Source organism: Leucopleurus acutus, assembly GCF_964270905.1.
Source record: "Leucopleurus acutus genome assembly, chromosome: 5".
Lineage (NCBI taxonomy): Eukaryota > Metazoa > Chordata > Mammalia > Artiodactyla > Delphinidae > Leucopleurus > Leucopleurus acutus.
This window is the reverse complement of record NC_139147.1, coordinates 56,025,955-56,042,730: the sequence shown is the minus strand read 5'-3', so window position 1 is coordinate 56,042,730 and position 16,776 is coordinate 56,025,955. Positions and strand designations below refer to the sequence as shown.

General features: G+C 40.4%; 1 protein-coding gene across 1 annotated transcript in view; it reads left to right on the top strand.

The window, feature by feature from the left end:
* The window catches only part of MORC1 (MORC family CW-type zinc finger 1), a gene marked incomplete at its 3' end in the record, with an annotated part of 179,341 nt that overhangs the window by 101,352 nt on the left and 61,213 nt on the right, over nt 1-16,776 (top strand). The window contains exon 17 of the mRNA XM_082839835.1: nt 3,516-3,654. Within this exon, the coding sequence (XP_082695961.1) occupies nt 3,516-3,654 (139 nt within the window). The remainder of the gene's footprint in view (nt 1-3,515; nt 3,655-16,776) is intronic.

Sequence of the window (16,776 nt, the reverse complement as noted above, 5' to 3'; positions counted from 1 at the left end):
ATCACCTAGGATGGAGTGTAATAATAGGACCTTCTGCATGTTTTCTAGGTCCAACTGAGCCCCTTGTAAGGACAATCTAAGTCCCTGGTCACTGGGGGCCCCTTGGTAACAAGCCATGAGAATTTAGATTCCTCCCCACATTCTAACCGTATACCCATTACTTCTCACCCCAGTCTTAGGCCTTCTCGGACCCACAAAACTGGGAATGTGTCCTCTGTAGCTTCCCTTTTCTCAAACTTACTATTGTCCTTGAATTGGCATGGTTGCCCCCTCGTCTCCTTGAAAAGTGATGGTGCCATCACAGAACGTTATAAAATTAGTTTCAGAACTGTATTAATTCTCTTTTACACATCAAAACACTGCCACTTGTGATGACAGGCAAGATAAATTTGCCATGTTGGCAGAAAACTGATGGACCTTAAAAGCCTGAAATGCAAAAAATCTTCTTATATTTAAAATTTCTTAAGTCCTTGATTCTTTAAATATACTGACATAATTTTGACCATCTGTATTTCATTTCCACTGAAAAGATTAGGACAAAAAATATGCTTAAAGTGATAGCAAGAGATTTAGAAATGGGAGCTGTAGAGAAAAACTCCTGATTATAAGGGCAGTTTCTTTTTTTTTACTATTTTTTTTTTTTTTTGCGATATGCGGGCCTCTCACTGTTGTGGCCTCTCCCGTTGTGGAGCACAGGCTCCAGACGTGCAGGCTCAGCGGCCATGGCTCACGGGCCCAGCCGCTTCGCGGCATGTGGGATCTTCCCGGACTGGGGCACGAACCCGTGTCCCCTGCATCGGCAGGCGGACTCTCAACCATTGTGCCACCAGGGAAGCCCGGGCAGTTTTTTGAGAGCTGACACTTCTTTATGGGAGATCGTTAACAGCGATGCAGTTGAAGATTCCCAAGGGAAGAGGAGTTGATCTGATGACCTCACTCAGTCCTCTGATTCAGTATGTTTGGATGGACCGTGCATAATTTGAGACTAAGCCATGAAATAGCAAAACCCTGATACATATGTGCTATTGGATTTGGATAGAATCACATAAAATAAGTGTGTTAAAATGATGAGATGTGAAATATAGTTATTTATTAGGCAACATTTGATGAGCGGAAGGACAGAGTAATGGGGCGAAAAGTGGCATCGTCTGTATTTACAGAAAATACGGTTTATTGTCAGCCGTTAATTGCCAATTGTCCTCAGGGTTAATGCCACTGAATAGCATTTGAGTGAACAATGTCCGTGTAACCAGAACTGGGGCAGGAAACATAATAATAGCTCTCTCTTACATAGCAATTACACATTATGTCATTTCCTCTTTACAATAATCACGTGAGCTTTCTCTATTTCTCAGAGGAGAAAACAGTGAGACTAAGGGAGGTCCAGTGACCTGTCCAGGATTCCTCCCTAAACCTGAAACTTGAAGCCAAGCAGTTTGATGCAAAACCTGTACTCCTTCTGCCTTACTATATCATGGACTCTCCAAAAGGATCCTTAGCTCGGGAAGCCTAATTCCAGACAAATACTTTATGGTGACAAAACACACCATTTTACAAATGGTAGTATTTAGAGTTGGTGACCCAGGCAGGGTAAAAAGGAGCCATTCTTTTTCAGACCACCGAAGCCCCTTTTTGTTTTCCACCTTAAGCACAGAGGGAGGCTACACATTTTTGTCACAGTACCCAAGAAGTAAATATCAGTGTGCTTCCATTACATTCATTCTATACATTTCTCTGTATTGAAAATAGGGTTCACCAGCAGGGTAAAAATGATGCCTATCATTTGACTAAACCCAAAAGTCTGAATTTTGAAAAGGATGTTAAAAAATATCTGTGGCTTGTATTTCATATTAAAATTTAATTTGTTTCTAAAAATCTTTGAGGACAATTGGATGGATTGCATTTTAATAAAATATCTGAGGTTTTTCTTTTCTAAATAAAAACTTAATGCTGCCACAAGGTTCTTTTCTCAAATGAAATAGAAACCTGTGTAGGCACCACCCCACAGATGTCTTCAAATGAACACTGCAGGTGGTTATATATATATATATAGGTAGGTGTCCCCTGGTTTGTTTACCTACCACCTTTCTTTGAAAATAACAGTAAAAACAAATACCATATGTGGGTGAAATTAAGTGTTTTTTCACAGTAGTATTTGAATTCGATTGTAGTCCTCACTCTTCTCTGCTGGTGGGAGCAAGAAAAGTATATGCTGCAGCCTTGAAAAATAGAGAAATATAGTGGGTATGATATGCTTTGCTTTTCCTACACTGTTTCAGGTGGGAGAAGTCCTTTTCTCTATTTTCAACCTCCTCCTCCCTTTCCTAGCTTAATACCCATTTATTTTAGAACATGAACTTCCCCCTCTTTTCGGTACCTACCAATGATGAAAAATCATTCTTGTGTAAAGCAGGCTCTAAGAATAGACCTCAGCATTTTGTTCCCTCCTCCCACCCCCCCACCATGTCCCCAGCCATGCCCTGAACTGAGGCCATGTCCAGTGGGAATGGAACTTCTTGTCTCTGCCAAGCCTCCATACCAAAGTGAATAAGATGATATCTCAATTTTTCAACAGTTTGGCTAGCTCAGCTCCCCAAAACATAGCCATGAAACCAGAAGTAGGAAAAAAAAAAAGGCCTCAAACCTCTCCAACCATATGTCTCAAAAATCATTAGTATTGTTTGTAACCGTAAAGATGGACGCCCTCAGAGCAGGGCGCGGAAGGGCCAAAAAAAAAGAAAAAAAAAAAAAAAAAGATGGACGCCCTCACGCACAGCCTTTTTATCGCAATTTAAACACAATTCTACTTGACTATGTACAATAATACATGTATTAACCTACTAGTGGTTGGAGACAGCACATCAGTAAGGCTGGGAAGCAGAGTGCCCACCAGCATCAGGTGCACTGACAGCAGCAGGGAGAGGAGGGTGCTAGGGTGCTGCATCAGGTCACCGGGCAGCTTGAGGAAGGGCTCCACTACGTGGCTCCGTAACCCCCAAGGTGGTCCCTGAGTATCGCCTCCCATCGCAGTAGTTGCTGGTCTTCACAGTGATTCTGAGTCATCAAATGAAGGATCTCTGTGTTTCAGAAGCAGAATTATTTGGTGTATTTTACAGAGACATATAGATTTCAATCCTGAATTTTTTTGGAAGAAAAAAATGCTTGGTAGTAATAAAGTAAGCTTCAATTATCTAAAAAACATTTTTGCAAAAGGCCTCATTTCATGATAATGCAGGATAAGTGAAGCATTAGTAAATAATGAATATTCTCCCATTCTCATAAATATATACTACCCTCCACATTTTCCAGTAAGTTCTTTTTCAAGCAAATTGGAGATTTAAGGTCATGTATTACCTAAATTCTCAATATAATGCTCTATTTGAGTAATGCTGCATTTGAGTTTTGGATATAAGCCAGAGAGTTACTCCTGGTAGAAGTAAATAATCTTTTACGGACAGTAAATAGTTTTATATTTCCTCCTGATGTTATCTCTTGTACTTGTTGATTGTGAAAAGTTGTCATCAGACACAACGACTACCTTCCATCCCCCTGGGCACTACAAGCACAGTATCACCATCAAAAAATGAGAAAGACAAGCAACTTCAAGAGTCAGTCCAGAGGTATCAAAATCGACTGGAAGAACCTCATCGACAGGTGAGCCGTTAGTTATTCTTTCCAAAATCTACCCAGAGTCTTGAGCTGTTGATTTTGTGTGTGCAAATTGACTGATGTGGTTTACCCGAGTAAAATATGTAGCCTCTTTTTTTCATCTTTTTTTGTCACCCCCTTTTAATTTTGGATCTAAGGACTGTTCTAGAGTTGATCACAAGTACTCCAAGGGTCCAGAAAGGAAGAGAACTTCTTCAAATAATACTACATTTTGTACGTGATATCCAAGTCCATCTCCACAACAGTGCATGTGAGGAACAGGGGAATATATTTCCACTCTAGGATGTAGAAGTCAACCAGCATGTCAAAGGGCCCAGGGTCAAGTTTGGGACACTGGTCTGTATGACTCCAAAGATTAGGCTCTTTTTATTTCTTTGGGCTTCTTCCCTGGGTTTTTGAGATAAAGAGTTGTTCTTTTAAAATATTAGCCTATTAATACAGCAACTTAAAGTCATATTTAATTATTAAGAAAATTCAATAAATAAAATATTACTATCAGTAAATGTAGGTAACCATGACAGTTGCAAGTGAAAGTGGCATGCAGAATTATTGTTTTAATCTCTTAATAAATTAATTACATCTCTGTTTATAAATTTAGCACCCAACTTCAGCATTTTTTAATTGTGTAGCCTGTCGAGCTCCTCAAATAGGAATTGAGGAGGTCCGCAGCATATGTCCAAATATGTTGACTCCTGTGTAGGTGTCAGGAAATAAGATGCTTATTTGAGTAGAAAACTGCCTTCCTGGGTGGGAGTTAAGACATCCAGGCTCACCACCTGATTATTACATGTATTCCTGGGTTCTTAGAAGATGAACTTTCTTTTCTACCCCAGCTTCATCTTCTTACCACTCCCACGTTGCTGGGGATCTGCCATGCAGGTCAGCCAGCACCTGTGATCACAGACAACAAAATCTGACCCTCCCTTTTTAGTCTGGAGTCTCAGGGTTTCTTTTGGGAAGATAACTGAGAGTTATTTAGAAACATATTCTCCTAAGCATTCTTCAATCCCTAAAAGTGGCTCAACTTTTTACAATTCTTAGAGCATCTGGTTGTGGTTTTGAGAACAGGTCAGATGTAAAAATATCACCACCTGTGGTTATTTATTTTATTTTGTTTTCTTGCGGTACCCGGGCCTCTCGCTGTTGTGGCCTCTCCACACAGGCGCCGGACGCGCAGGCTCAGCGGCCATGGCTCACGGGCCCAACCGCTCCGCGGCATGTGGGATCTTCCCGGACCGGGGCACGAACCCGTGTCCCCTGCCTCGGCAGGTGGACTCTCAACCACTGCGCCACCAGGGAAGCCCTGTGGTTATTTTTATAAACAATTAGGTGAAGTCAAATCTTTTCAGTGTGAAATATCTTAATTTGTTTTGTTTCTTATTTTGCTTACCACTTCTTGTAGCTTTGTGAAGGCGTTCGAAACATCCTGAATTGATTTTATCTTTATTGTAGTCTCTGGATATTTCTTTTCTTACAGAGGTCAGAGCTGACCCTTGGATAGTGATAGTGCCAATCACTAAGTCTTAACTACTTTTTCTTTGTTTGGGATTGGATGTTTTATTCATCATTGAGGTAGAGATTTTGGTAGAGGCTGATGGAGTAACAGATTTGGGCCATCTGTTCTACTTATTCTTTCTTTCTTGGTAGTTGATTTTTTCATAAAAAATTTGAGCCAGGTTTATAGATTCAGTCTGCTTTAGATATAAACAAAGACGTTTTGGCAGGACTTAAATAGAAACATACTCCTACCAGTTGAAAGGACGTTAAGACTCTTCACCATCCTCCCCTACCCCGTTTTGTGAAAATAATCCTCACATCTTTTTTCTTCTTTTCTTTTTAATTTTTTTGGCCGCATCGTTCGGCATGTGGAATCTTAGTTTCCCGACCAGGGATCAAACTTGTGCCACCTGCAGTGGAAGTGTGGTTTCTTAACCACTGGACTACCAGGGAAGTCCCAATCCTTGTATCTCTAACACACTTGCAGCATGCAGGGTCCTTCACTGACCCTGTTTTTGTGGTAGTCAAGGAAAAGTTTGGCTAGGGGTCACCTAGCCACGGGCAACCAGTTGATTTTGATGTGGTCATTGAACACATACTTGCCCTTGGGTCTGTCCCATGCTAAGCATGGTGGGGAATAGAGTGACTCTAACACCAGAATGTAAGCCCTGTGACTGCAAGGCTGGTTTTGGTTTTGTTCATTGTCTGTATTACCAAAAACACTGCCTGGCATGTAGTACGTACTCAACAGATAGTTGTTGAATCACGAAATAAAATATGCCCTCAGATAATATACAGTCCCTTTGAGGACCAAGTCTGACAGCTATTTAAAAGATAGCCACTACTGTAAGACAGTACTAGTTTACTACTTGTCTGATCATAGTGGAAACTAAATTAGAAGTTTATTACAAGGAGGTAGTGAGGGCAGCTGCATTCAAAAAAGCTTCATAGAGGAAGTGGCACTTAACTTGTATCTTGAAGTCTATTTAGGGTAAATAAAGGGAAAGTACAGGGCATTATACGTGAGAAGAACATTATAAATGTAGACTTGGAGATGAGCACGGGCTTGTTCCTTCATAGAACCAATCTTTTAAATTACATGCTAAACTTATGTATTTTTAAAAATAAAGTCAGCATTTGTGTGACATATTTGTCTTTTAAAAACTGTGTAACTCATTATAAAATATGGTAATTACTGAATAGAGGACCTCTGAAAGGTGACCTCAGTTCCCCTTTCACAAAAATAAATGATGAAAGTATTCAAAAACTAATTAGGTGATAGCTGCCTGATGCCAGAAAAAAGACTCAAAACCATCCAATGTTCAGTGAGAATTTACTTTCTTCCTGACTGCTTTTTAGAAGAAGTGCTGTTAGACTATGACATAGGAAGGGTGGGAAAGCTATACAAACAGGGCATTGGTGCCATTCAGGTTCAGGGCAGATGTGATTCAGGTGTAGGGTAGGCACCACTGGAAAATCAAGTAATGGCTAGTGTATTACCATGATTCCACTGTCTATTAATGGTGCCCAGTCTCTCAATATCAGGAAATAATGAGCTACATGCCATGAAATTATGGTTTGCCCACCTCCTGTTCTCTCTTCCTGCCTCCCACTGCCAATGCTCACTTATCCATTGATTAAATCTGGGGAGCAAATATAAAAATGACCTATATCTGCCCACCCTGTTTCTTACTGTCTTGCATTTCAGCTTTAGTGGCAGAAGGCATCCTGATCTGGAAAAGGAAATGTTGACTTGGTAAATCAAAGACCTTTAGTATCAGAAATCAGCAGCTACAGCCTCTTTTCCACCCCTCATACACCCTACTGGTATGTAGAGTGACGAAAGTCTAAATTTTAGGTGTCCTACCCACAGGGTTCCCTAGTTACAGAAAATTCACAGTGATTCAGAAAACTTTTCTGGTAGAAGAGGTACCTTAATGATTAGATCTTGTCCTCTAGGAGAAAATGAAATAGCTAGGCCCAAAGCTGTCATTTCCACAGATGGTATCATATTTAATCCCCACAACATTACAGCTAATTATATCAATTATAGCATCAGAAGGGGAGTGAATTTCAGAGAAGTTCAATAACTTGAATCAGCCAAACATCTTTAAATGGTGAAGTTGGACTTTGTTTCCTTTTTGCCTAATTCCAGCACCGATCTGCTCACAGTATCATATGATAAATACAGACAAAAAGGATATGAGAACATTGACAAAGGTAACAAACTGATAAAATGCAAATCATATTTGTTAAGGGAAATGTGTAAGTTCAGTAAACCTAATAGGAGGGCTCAAATCCAAGATGTAATTGATAAGCAGTGTCAGCAAGCCAAGGGCTCTTTATAAATTGTGCTTCGGAACAGCCCATTCTTTTTCTCCTTTCTCAATAGATGAATTCCTAACTCCACGTTTCCCCTCATCCTTCTATATCGAGTGACAAGTGCCACCTGCTGGCCAAGCAATGAAGCATTTTCATTTTCATCGTCTCTCGTGATTGTTTAGCTACTAATTGGCCTATCATCTAGATAATTGTTATTCTGTTTTTCAGTAAGCCTAGACAATAATTTTAAAACCATAAGGTAGAGTTACAGAGTCAAGTCCTCTGCATTTGAGGACTTTCCAGTCCTCAATTTTTCCCCTTTCTCAGTTTTAACTCACAATTTACAGTCTCTTCTACCTTCTGTTGTACGACAGGACAACCATGTCATAATCAAACACACGGAATATAGTTTTAGGTCCATTTCATTCAGGGATTTTTGGTATCACTTCAAATCCACTTAATGTCTTCAAATCATTATAAGGCAGATGATAACTTGATTCCCTGAATGAAGCCTGCTCTATATTTACCCATTTGTACATAAGTATAGTTAATGGGTAGTATATTTATATAATCAATATGTTTGTGCAAATGTGCTATATTGCTTATATATTCTCTAGGTCTTTCTGGGTTAACTTTTCTGATTAATGTTTATTTCTCGTCTGGAGCCATAGTTCAGGCTCTCTCTAATTTGACACTACTCCTTTTTTGGCCTGAGTTTCTTCCCTTCTGCAGCATTCTCCCACTGAGCTGCCCCATGTTCCTTATCTGCTTTCTCCACTTCCACGCTGCTGAGTGCCTTCGTTCCTGCCATTTTTTCTGAAATGACCTCTGCCCCTTCCCTAGTCCTTCAAGATCCCAAACTAATGTCATTGCTGTATGAAGTTTTCTCTCATTTCCCTACCTGTAAAAATATCTCCTTCCTTCCAGTCCCCTTTGCCCTTGATGTTTGTCTCTCTCAAGAGCAAGTTTCACTTTCTACCTGGTATTATAGTTAGTTGTGTACCTGATCGGTCTCCTATATTCGACTATAAGGTTTTTGAAAGAAGAGACCATTCTTATTCATTGCGTTTCCAACAACACCTAGGCCTGGCCATTTTACAGAGTAGGTGTTCACCAAACAACGAGTGAAGGATTGAAGGAACAATTTGATTTGTTCCTTCACAAATAGGTAAAAGGATTCTTCACAAATAGGTAGAAAGATAGTAAATATTTTTCATTGGATCGGTTGAAGTTATGTAGGTTAGACTTAAAATCTTCTGCATATATTCTTGGAAACCATAATGTTCTTACACTTGGTCAAAATAAAGTGTTGCATTTGAGTGGGAGTATAGAGACTGTATTTGGATTTCATTTGTCACATTCATAGTTTTTGCGTCAAATGAATAGCCTTTGTAAAATTCCATGCCTGTTGGAAAGGAACTCCAGCAATAGCATTCTGTTCTTTTGCGGTGCTCGTGTGGACACACAAACTGAAACCGTATAGTCTGGCAATTCCCACATTGGCTGTTTTAGCGGTAAATGTGGAGCAAAGAAGCCTTGCTGAACTTGTAGCTGTGTTTTTCAAATTGAAATGGCATATCTGAGCACAACTTTATAATGAATAATGTGGATGCATTTTCCCATTTAGAATTTAATCATTTTAATGTGTCATTATTGTGTAGGATGCTGAGATTTCAAATCTGTATAACTATGGAGACAGATGCCTTAGAAAATATATTTATTCGTTGAGTAATTTTCAGCCTCCTTACGTAAACTGTCATGATCTAAAATTTATGACACCTAAAGACCCTTGTCTAACAAGAGGCTAATATACTCCCTGTAATTGAAATGTTTTACTTTATTACTCTTGCTGCAAAGATCCCATTTTTCTATGGTGATGCATTGCCTTTCCAAAAAGGATAATGCATGATATACTCACCCTGGTGGGCCCTGTGTTCACAGCATAGCAGACGAGATGTTATTGCTCATGAGGAACTAATGTAGAAGTTCCTTGAGAGCAGGTATCATGTGTTCATCTTCTCATGTACCTCTCACCATCACATCTGGCTCATTGTTGGGCACAGTAGACGTTGAACTGCAGCTGTTCAACTCCTTAGCTTGATTTACTTGTCCAAATTCTTTTCTTTTTTTAATTGAATTATAATTGACATACAGTGTTATAGTAGTTTCAGGTGTATAACATAGTGATTCAATATTTTTTATGTGACAAAATGATCACCACAATGTTTAGCTACCATCTGCTACCACAAAGGGTTATTACAATATTATTGACTGTATCCCTTATGCTGTACACTACATCCTCTTGACTTATCTATTTTATAACTGGAATTTTGTATCTCTTAATCAGTTTCACCTATTTTGCCCATTTCCTCATCCCCTTCCCCTCTGGCAGCCACCAGTTTGTGTCTATGAATCTGTTTCTGTTTTGCTTTGTCCACTTTTTTTTTTTAATGCTCTACATATAAGTGAGATCATGTGGTATTTGTCTTTCTCTGTCTGACTTATTTCACTTAGCATAATACCCTCTAGATATAGCCATGTTGTCACAGATGGCAAGAGTTCATTCTATTTTTATGGTGGACTAGTATTCCATTGTATATATATATATATGCTACATCTTCTTTATCCATTCATCTGTCCACGGGCATTTAAGTTGTTTCCATGTCTTGGCTATTGTAAATAGTGCTGCAGTGAACATAGGGATACATATACTTTTTGAATTAGTGTTTTTGTTTTCTTCGGATAAATATCCAGAAATGGAATTGCTGGATCGTATGATAGTTCTGTTTTTAGTTTTCTGGGGAACATCCGTACTGTTTTTCATAGTGACTGCACCAAGACATTTCTGCCAGTGGTGCACAGGGGTTCCCTTTTCTCCACATCCTCACCAACACTTGTTATTTTTTGTCTTTTTGATGATAGCCATTCTGACAGGTGTGAGGTGTCATCTAATCTCATTGTGGTTTTGGTTTGCATTTCCCTGATGATTAGTGATGTCGAGCATCTTTTCATGTGTTGATCAGCCATCTCTATGTCTTCTTTGGGAAAATGTCTATTTAGGTTCCCTGCCCATTTTTAATTGGGTTGTTTGGGGTTTCTTTGATACTGAGGTTATGTAAGTTCTTTATATATTTTGGATATCAACCCCTTGTCAGATTTGCAAATATCTTCTCCCATTCAGTAGGTTGCCTTTCCTTTTGTTGATGGTTTCCTGTGCTGTGCAAAAGCTTTTTAGTTTGATGTAGTCCCAGTTGTTTATTTTTCCTTTTGTTGCCCTGTCTGAGGAGACAGATCCAAAAAAATATTGCTAAGCCTGATGTCAAAAAGTTTACTGCATATGTTTTCTTCTAGGAGTTTTTTTTTTCGTGGTATGTGGGCCTCTCACTGTTGTGGCCTCTCCCGTTGCGGGACACAGGCTCCGGATGCACAGGCTCAGTGGCCATGGCTCATGGGTCTAGCCGCTCCGCAGCATGTGGGATCTTCCCGGACCGGGGCACAAACCCGTGTCCCCTGCATCGGCAGGCGGACTCTCAACCACTGTGCCGCCAGGGAAGCCCCTTCTAGGAGTTTTATGGTTTCAGGTCTTACATTTGAGTCTTTAACCCATTTTGAGTTTATTTTTGTATATGGTATGAGAAAATGGTCCATCAAATTATTTTCTTATTCATCATTTCTTGAGGAGCTGATGTCACGCTACCTGACAGAACAGCACTGTAGTTTACTAAACAGACCAGGACAGTACCTGTGATAGGAGCATCAGAACAGCCTGGCTTCAGGGAACAGTGTGGTGTGGGGAGTCTATGACAGTCCCAGCTCCTGGCTTCATAAGTCACCCTGTTTTGTCCTGGAGGTTGGGACCAAGGAATGCCATCCATTGTTGTCTGCTCCTGGGTTTCGCATAAGTGACCAAACGTTGTTGCTGAGGGACAGTAGGAACTCCAGAGGGAGCTCATCCTTCCTCTGAGAAGGACAGAAGTAGCTTTGACAGTGGCTGGCAGTCTTGCCACACTCCGTCCCTCTCTGCATGTCAATCAGCCATTCTTAGTCACATCTGCAGAGACGCAGAGAGAAGGAGAGGTTGGTGTGTTGCCTGAATGATTTTCACTGCAGCGAATACTAATTTGGGTTTCACTGCAAATACACCTATTTGATCAGTGCCCATAAGCACCTGAACTCTATCCACAACCAGTTTTTGATGAGTGCACATACTGATCAGGAACAGTCAGAGGCTGCCTCGTATCCCAGATGCACCTCAGGGCCTGTTTCCTGACTCTTCTCAGAGTGAGGTTCAGGTATTTGGCTTCCTTCCAGAGCAGGCTACTCTCTGGTTCCCTCTGAAGGAACCCTGTGTGTCTGAGCCTGTACCTCTGAGCTTGAATACTGTTTCTCATCTGTTAGACCTAATCTCACTTCTTACTCAGGACCCAACTTTACATTTTGAATTCAGTTTAAGGAAATGTACCTCATGATTTTTCTGATTTTGAACTCAAACCCCATAGCTTGTGCCCCTCAATTTAACCTTGTTAAGTCTTTGTCTCCTGATCATATTCTTTTTTTTTTTTCCTGATCATATTCTTGATCTGAATCTGTATCCTTCTTCTGTCCTAACTCCTGTAGGCTTAAGCAGAATTTAAACTTAATCTCACTTGAGTTACATTTTCCACCTTGTCCTTTACCAGTATATGCTTTAACCTCCCACTCCTCCAGTCAGTCTTGCTTGGCTGGGCCCAGCCTTCTAGCAAAGGGCATGGGGTCTCTTGACACACTGGGGGGTTCTAATCCAATCCAAGAGAAATAACTGATGTTTGTCCATGACTTTCGCTTTGCAGTGGTCTAGAATCATCCTTCCTCTACTCTGAGAATCCTCAAGAAGGTCTTCTAGCCAAGACCACTAGTAGTAATACCTGGCATTTGAAAATAACTAAGTATTATTTAAAATACTTCTGAACAAGGGCAGATCTAGTTTTTTGGAGTCTGAGGTTTATACATTTTGGGGGATCCCCTTCAAAAAAGAAGGTGCAAAATTATAAACACGAAGTGAGACACAGGGCCCTGTGTAAGGGAGGGGTCCTGAAGCTCACACTTCATTTGCTTCATGATTTATCTGCCACGGGGTTCTGCATATACTATACCATTTGATCACCACAGGGTTTTTGTAGTAAAAGATAATTGCATAGTTTTCGTATGTCCAATTCCCTTCTCCTCTCCAGTTTCTTCCCTAAGATTTCCATAATTATGTATATTTTGGTGAATTCTAAAACTACCCTGAATGATTACTCTAACTGTACATATTACATACATGTGGAAACTTAAATGAGAAGGGTGAATGGAAGGATTAAATGATAAGAGCACTTACAATGTGCCACCCTTAGAGGTGCTTTATTTATTTGTTTAAAGTTATTTATTTATTTTTGGCTGTGTTGGGTCTTTGTTGCTGCACGCGGGCTTTCTCTGGTTGCAGCGAGCAGGGGCTACTCTTCGTTGCGGTGCGCGGGCTTCTCATTGCGGTGGCTTCTCTTGTTGTGGAGCATGGGCTCTAGGTGTGCGGGCTTCAGTAGTTGTGGCACACGAGCTCAGTAGCTGTGGCTCACAGGCCCTAGAGCACAGGCTCAGTAGTTGTGGTGCATGGGCTTAGTTGCTCCGCGGCATGTGGGATCTTCCCGGACCAGGACTCGAACCCGTGTTCCCTGCATTGGCAGGTGGATTCTCAACCACTGCGTCATCAGGGAAGTATGACGTGCTTTAAATATACTGACTCATTTAATCCTTATGACCATCCTGTGATTGTTATGAGTCCTGTTTTATCCACGAGGAAACCGAGGCACAGAGAAGTAACTTGCCAAGTGTGGGGTTAGGAATCTGCAGAACTGTGATTTCAACTGACACAGTCAAGCTCCAGACCCCTCATTCTATTACTAGACTATGTTGCCTCTCTGGCTGAGGTCACAGAAACAAGGTAGGAACAGAGCTAGATCAAAAATATGAGATTAAAGGCCTTCCCTGGAGGTCCAGTGGTTGAGACTCTGTGCTTCCACGGCATGGGGCACAGGTTCGATTCCTGGTCGGAGAACTAAGATCCCACATGCCACACAGCATGGCCAAAAAAAAATAAAAAATGAGATTAATTCTTAGTTCAAAGCTGTTTGAACTACTCTGCTCTTCTGCTTTCAGTTTGGATTGATAGCTCTTCAGTGTGGGAGAAATTGGGTAATTAATAACTAATGGTAATCAGATTTTTTAATTTTTTGAGGAGCTCTGACTATATTAGGCAGAGTTGGAGGGCAGTGATCATTTTGGAAAGCTGTGCAGAGGGAGGGATGCTTAGGGGCTCCTTGAAGAAGGAGGCTGTGGAAGCAGAATATGGCGGACGTACACTGGCCTGCTGTCAGGATACCTAACTTCAGGTCCTGGCTCTGCTGTTTATAAGCTGAGTGACCTCAGGTCTGTCTGATGTCACTAGTCCTTGATCCTAGTATACCCCTCCCCCTCCAGCTTAGTAAAAGAGGATTAGACTAGATATTTATGAAGACACATCCAATTTTAGAGCCTATGCGTATTAGTTGCCCATCTTCATTTACAGGCTAAGTTTAAAATATCTCTATATATTAATTTTATTCTGAATGCAAACATGAGGTTTCTGGAGCAGAGCAGATCATTATTTAATTATAGCAAATAATCGTGCTGATTCCCTTTTGCCCTAATTTGTACCCCTGGGGCAACGGATGAGATGAGGCAGATCGTATGTTATCCTACATATACTGGAGTTTGTACCACTAGCATGGAACTCTGAAAGAAATGAATCTGGATATTTATATAGGAGAGGGACAGCCATCTCCCTAACCCTACACTACCCCCTGACAGACAAGCACACTTCTTTGCTCTTTGAGAAGGATTCTGGGTTCTTACTCTTACCCTTTGGAATATAAATAAATCTCTTGGGGGCAAGATAAGACTAGCTTCTTCGGCTATGTCTCCATGGCCCCAGATCTCATTCCTTCCTTAAAATGTAAACACATACCTCCAGGGAGGTAGATTTCTTCAGATGCTCTCTCACTAATAATTAGTCATAAATTAAATTCCAAGATTTGTTCTTCTAGGCTAGGTCTCAAGTTTTGGTAAAATGTGATCAGAAAGCCTTCACGGTGCAGAAACATAAAAATATTTTCTCTACAGTCCCACAAAGCATGGATATAAAATTAAAAGGGCGAATCTCCTGCCTTCCAGGGCTGTGAGTCTATGATGATTGGGCCATCTGTGTAAGTATGTCACATGTTTGTAAAAATGCAGATTCCTGAGATCTACAGCAGACTGACTGAACAAGAATCTGTGGGACAGAAGCCTTAGAATCTGCATTTCTGCACAGCTCCCCACACGATTCTTATGCACCACAGACTTTCTCTTCTTTATTCCTGAGTTAAGCATCCTTCAGTTTTTCTGCTGCCAGAGATACTTCGTATTATGCAGCTTTTGCTATTGAATCTGTGATTTTCAGGACTTTCCAAACATGTTAAAAAATGTAACAGTCTTGCCGGGAGAGTTTATGAGTGTCATATAAAAATAAATACTGATATTAGAAAGGTTTCTAGGGTGATGATGATTCTTTGAAATCTGAGAAGGTGATGGTGATGATAAAGATGATACCACTGGTAAACAACTACTCATTAAGTAACTGAGACAGAATTTGAAATGGATTAGCTATGTTACATGGATTTCTGTTTTGCAAAGAAATACAAAGCTGTGCCAACATTATTGATATTTTTCTATTCAAAATGTAGTTGAGACATTTTCTTTTTGAATATTGTATTTATTTATTTATTTGGCTACACCAGGTCTTAGTTGCGGCATGTGGGATCTAGTTCCCTGACCAGGGAATGAACCTGGGCCCCCTGCATTGGGAGTGTGGAGTCTTAGCCACTGGACCACCAGGGAAGTCCCTAGTTGAGACATTTTTGCTGTGTTTTTCTATGATGTCTGAAGTTCTTTTGTAGAAACACAACTCTGAAATGAATATAAAAAGAGGAAAGCTAATGGAATTAAAAATTTTCTTTTTATTACTCACAACTCTAGTGATGAGATTAGTAGTTCAGGTCAAAACTCATTACAGTAAAATTTTATAGCCAAAAGTAATTATCTTTAAGCTAGCACCAAAATTATACAAACCCAAATGATTTAAGTGTATCATACATTGTAACTAGGCTAGGCTCAATCCATTTTGCTATATTAGGAACACTGACATTTAATTAAGACACTGACATTTAATATAAAGCATCTCGGGCTTCCCTGGTGGCGCAGTGGTTGGGAGTCCGCCTGCCGCTGCAGGGGACGCGGGTTCGTGCCTGGGTCCTGGAAGATCCCACATGCCGCGGAGCGGCTAGGCCCGTGAGCCATGGCCGCTGATCCTGCACGTCCGGAGCCTGTGCTCCGCAACGGGAGAGGCCACAGCAGTGAGAGGCCCGCGTACCGCAAAAAAAAAAAAAATATATATATATATATATATATATATATATATATATATATATATATATACACACATATATATATAAAGCATCTCAAAGATGTGATAACATCTGACAGGTAGTAGAGAAGTTTAGTCACATTATGAGTGCAGAATAGACCTGTGGCAGTGTTTCAACAGTGGAAGAGATGAGCAGTAGGCCCTGGGAGCATCTGTTAATCACCAACATTTTATTGAGTACCTATAAAGTGCTAAACATTGTGATAGGTACTACAGATAAAAAATGACTTTGAGAGTTTACAGTCTGTTGAGAGAGGTACCCGTATTACCATAACTATAAGACAGTGTGATACATACCATGATAAATATAGGTAGAAAGAGATATAGGAGGCTTCTGCTATAAATATGGCTATATAGATGTAGCATCTTCCTGTTTTTTCCTGGGAGTCTTCTAAGAGCAACAGGAAAACAGAAAACAAAAATGCAACTCCAATTTCAGTCAAGCTAGGAAACATATACCAAAATACTGCAGTGCTGCCAAAAGCAGTCAAGATAATGCAGGAGCTCCACAGGAGGAAAGGAAGAGGAATGGAAAGACGAGCCCAGCAATAGCACCTCTAAAGAATTAACACAAATACACTTAGTGAAGAAGGGTTCATCTGGAGATGGAACAGCTATAGCCTTTATCTACAATAGCTGGGAGGCAACAGGAACCTTACTGGACCTGCTTTGGTTCACAGAAGTAGAAGATGTGGAATGCACATGAAAGTACTCCAAAAAGCCATATTTGCAGAAGCAGTGTTTTTTGGATAAAGATTAGAAGAAAAGAGGTT